Source organism: Leopardus geoffroyi, chromosome E1 (genome assembly GCF_018350155.1).
Source record: "Leopardus geoffroyi isolate Oge1 chromosome E1, O.geoffroyi_Oge1_pat1.0, whole genome shotgun sequence".
In the NCBI taxonomy this organism is placed as follows: domain Eukaryota; kingdom Metazoa; phylum Chordata; class Mammalia; order Carnivora; family Felidae; genus Leopardus; species Leopardus geoffroyi.
Window position 1 is genome coordinate 13,559,250 of NC_059330.1, and position 4,307 is coordinate 13,563,556.

General features: G+C 46.6%; 1 protein-coding gene across 1 annotated transcript; it reads right to left on the bottom strand.

Annotated features, from left to right (window-relative positions):
- Positions 1 to 1,716: 1,716 nt before the first annotated feature.
- On the bottom strand, positions 1,717 to 3,493 carry LOC123604649 (olfactory receptor 139). Its single transcript, XM_045490980.1, has one exon. The coding sequence runs from the start codon at positions 2,937 to 2,939 to the stop codon at positions 1,992 to 1,994; it is 948 nt and encodes a 315-aa protein (XP_045346936.1). The 5' UTR covers positions 2,940 to 3,493; the 3' UTR covers positions 1,717 to 1,991.
- Positions 3,494 to 4,307: the final 814 nt, after the last annotated feature.

Sequence of the window (4,307 nt, forward strand, 5' to 3'; positions counted from 1 at the left end):
GGAGGGTACAGTTCAAATGGTCAGGGCCAGGAAGGGCATGGAGGAGGGAGGAAGGGCCCACCGAGAGTATTCTCCTAGGCTAGGGATCGTTTGGAGGAGCAAGATGGCCAATGACTGGCTTATGTCTCTCCCAGGCGTCCAAATCTTGACGAGGTGAGCCCAATGGCCTTCCGTTGGACGGACAAGCCAACTTACTATTTTTCTCAAACATGAGGATGACAGAGGACACTTTGAAGGCCGGAGATAAAACACTACAGTCCATTCACCCTGCCCTCCCAACTCCGCATTGTCACCATTAGCATTTTTTACAATTTATTTTTTGTCGTTGTTTAAGTTACAGAACCCAGGGAAAAAATTCAAATAAAAATACACAAAATAAAAGCTGAAGTGCTTCTCCACTTCCCACAGCCCTACCCTCCTCCACAGAGGGAAGGAAGCGCTGTCTAAGCTCGGGGGTTGTTCGGGATTTTTTGCCTACTCACCCCCTCTGCCCCCGCACACATATCACGTTATCATCACTTTCCAAATTTAGCAATAGATGCTATACACCTTTTCATGGCAATACGTTCACATTTCTTTTTAAACAAAAAGAGGCTTTTTAGTAAAATGATTTACATGAAACATGAATTGCTCATATTCGCATAGCAGAGTTAAAAACTATACAGTTCAGATTTCCCTGGGGAGGAAATGGCTTTGTGAAACATGATCACACCTAGTTAGGCTAAATAACAAAATTCACAATATCTAAAGGCAGGCCTAAAAAACCCATGCACTTCAGAACATGAATTAAAGACAACCACTTTGTCATAGCACATGATGACTTGTTTATTATTACCCCTCCCCTGTCGCGTGCTCTAAGTTAAGTGGATCCTGGTTTCTGGGTGTTACGGGATTCCACACCCTGGTGCTCTGTGCTCAGCTTTGCTAACTAAATGCTCTCTTCCTAATTCTCTGCAGGAAGGAGATACTTCTTTGGCTGTAGCTTCAGGCAGGATTCTCTCAGTTCACACGGTTCGGAAAGTGTTGCTCTTTTATGGCAAACTCAGTGATTGCCTTTATTTCATCAAAAACAGTGGGGTTTTTTTCTTTTATATCCAGTATCTTCCTAATATTGCCCCCCTCCTCCTTCTTTTTTGGCCTAAAAATGTCCATAGTACCTTCATTTCACCAAAAGTTGCCCCAGCTGTGTCCTACAATTTCGTATCAGGATGAGTTTGTTGGACTGTGAGAGGGTCGCCTTACTATTCTGAGTGTTCCTTCTCCTGAAACATGCTCCGTCCTCACATTTTTGGTGCAGGAGCTGTGAGAGTCAGTTCGCACACGGACATGAAAATGTGGTGTTCCCACTAACGATTACTCAGGATGGGGACACTGGTTTGCGGAGCCCGCATGTGGCAACGTTGCTCTGAAGAAGATGCTGGCAAGGTGTTCGGACAGGTCCCAATGCCCCCTCCCAGGCTATGTCAAACCTCAATTTAATGACACAGTCCTGGGTTTATTTCCTGAAGAAGATTCTTCTAAAAACCACACCCCCTACTCTGGTACGAATATATTTTGTCTTAAAAGGTGAGCGGAGGGTACAAACATTTTGCTTTTATTAGCATTTTATTAGCATTATTTTATTAGCATTAGCATTTTATTAGCATTATTTTATTTATTTATTATTTATTTATTTATTATTAGCATTATTTTATTAGCATTTTAAATATATTTCAACTGAACACTCACTGAACTTAAAAAAATAGTTGATTTGTGTCCCATTTCCTGACCCACATTATAATTTTCTCCCACCTGACTTTAATCCATCTCCTACCAGCTTTAGCTTTTCTCCCCAATCCAAGATAAACCATCTTATACTCTGGTCCATACTATCTACTTTCCTCCCATCCCTCAACCCACCCATGAAGACACCTGTGACCGACATCATGCCTTCAGCATGGGAAGGTCAGGGGGTGCTCTAGGAGGGAGGGGTATTTTGACGCCCTGCCTTCTCATTCAGGAGGCCGCTTCCCCATCAGCACCCTTTTCAGGGCGCCCTGCACATCAGGGTTCCGGAGGCTATAGATGAGTGGGTTCAACATGGGGCTGAGGATAGTATTGAGGATCCCAATCCCTTTGTCTTTGTCTGAGGCTGACACTGAGCCCAGACGCATGTAACTGAAGAAGCCAGTTCCATAAAAGATACAGACCACGGTGAGGTGGGAGCCACACGTGGAGAAGGCCTTCTTCCTCCCCTCTGCTGAACGGATTCGTAGCACTGCAGCTGTGACGTGGGCGTAAGACACTGAGATGAGGATCATGGGGAACACCCCCATGAAAGTGGCCCCCACAAAAAGCAGCTGCCCATTGAGGTGGATACTGGAGCAGGAGAGCTGGAAAAGGGGTGGGAGGTCGCAGTAGAAGTGGTTGACCACATTAGGGCCGCAGAAGTCAAGCACAGACACAGCCACTGTGTGAGTCAGAGCATTGATAAAGGAGATAGTGCAGCAAATGGCCACCAGGGCACCCCGGACTTCACGGCGCATGCGGGTGCTGTAGGTGAGGGGCTGGCAGATGGCCAGGTAGCGGTCATAGGCCATGGCTGTCAGGAGGTGACAGTCCACACCGGCCAGGAGGTGGAAGAAGAAGAGCTGTGAAATGCAGGCAGCGTAGGGGACCCTGCACTGGGGGGGCAGGAGACATGCTAGCATTGGAGGGACAGTGACAGTGATGCATCCAATGTCCAGCAGAGAGAGGTTCCCCAAGAAGTAGTACATGGGAGTGTGGAGTTTGGGCTCCACAAAGATGGCAGCCAGGATGCTGAAGTTGCCCCCTATGGTGAGTACATAGGCAAAGAGGAAGACGACAAAAAGGATGGGTTTCAGTCTTACGTTTTCTGTCAGGCCAAGAAGGATGAACTCAGTGACAGTTGTCCTGTTCCCCCAGGCGCCTGGCTCCATAGGCTGCTGCTGCTGAGCTCTGTAGTGGGAGAAGACCTGAACCTGCCAGAGAAGGAAAGAGACACACAGTAGGCACCTAATCTGTGGCTACTGGATGCTGGGGTAATATGGCGTGGGCACCTACCAGCCTAGAGCTTAAGCAGTCTCCTGGAGGGCCCCACGATGCCAGACATGGACCTTTAATTGCTGTTTCAGGCTGAGATCCAGGGGATCCCAGGGAAGGGGCTGGGGCAGAGAAACTACTCTGGGGCCCAGGACACTGACTATTTACCAGCATTTTAACAGCTATTAAGGTTGTATCTGTGTGTAGTGCTGAATAGCAGTTCTGACTAGCTCAGTGAATAGATGAATAGATGAGGTTCTAGAAAGCACAATATAGGAGAGTAGGAACAATCTAAAGAAGGGTAGGAGGACAAGATCTCACAAAATCAAGAAGAGATGCAAAGGGAGAGCGAGCAAAGAGAGGAGCAAGGAGCAGACCAAAGTACAGAAGCACTCGGACGCTAAATACGGAAGGACGCGAAGGTGACTTAAGAAGGCGCTGACAACATTTTGAAAGTGTAAACTCTGAGAGTTGTGCTAAGAACTTCATATTTATTTTCTTATTTAATTTTCACAGAGCTCTGTGGGGTAACTGCTATTATATCGGTGTAATCCGGACCCTGGGGTTTTTAAAGGTTAAATAAGTAGTCCGGGGCTGTAAAGTAGGGTCTCAAACTCAGGACTGTCTGACTCCCTAAATCGACACCTGCACTGCCTCTTACAGAACTTGGGTGTATTGTTACTGAGGCTTTATAAATGACATTGTGTGCTACAGAGAAGAAAGGTTTTCCTAAGTCTTCAGGTCTTGGGATCACCACAGCTATTGGAAGAAGTCAAGATCCCATCCATCCATCCATCCATCCTTTTATTCAATAGTTGTCTATTTGTCGAAGGTAGTAGATTCTGCATATATTTTGACGGTGGAAGTGTGAGAGAAAGAGAAGTACAGGGATGATTCCAAGATTCTTGGCCTAACACCTGGAGTTGCTATTAAGAGATATGGGGAAGAATGATGATTTTGTAGGGGGTGGGATGGGAGATCAGGAGATTTGCCAAGGGAAAAGAGGGCAGCTGAAGTCCCAGGGAACATTTAGCCAGCTTCTACTCTACTGCACATAGTGGAAGTTCCGTGTACCTAACAAATCCTTGGACAACTGAGGAGTGAAGCCATGAAGTCAAAAGTTCTTTCATGAGACTGCATCAGTGGCTCTGGAAAGGTAGCTTTGGGGCCTCCTTCTGCTTGACTCTTGCCTCTGCTAGGCCACCCTTTGTCCAGGACTGTGCTAGTGCTCCCTTCTAACTAGAACATTCTCTCTCTTTCACACA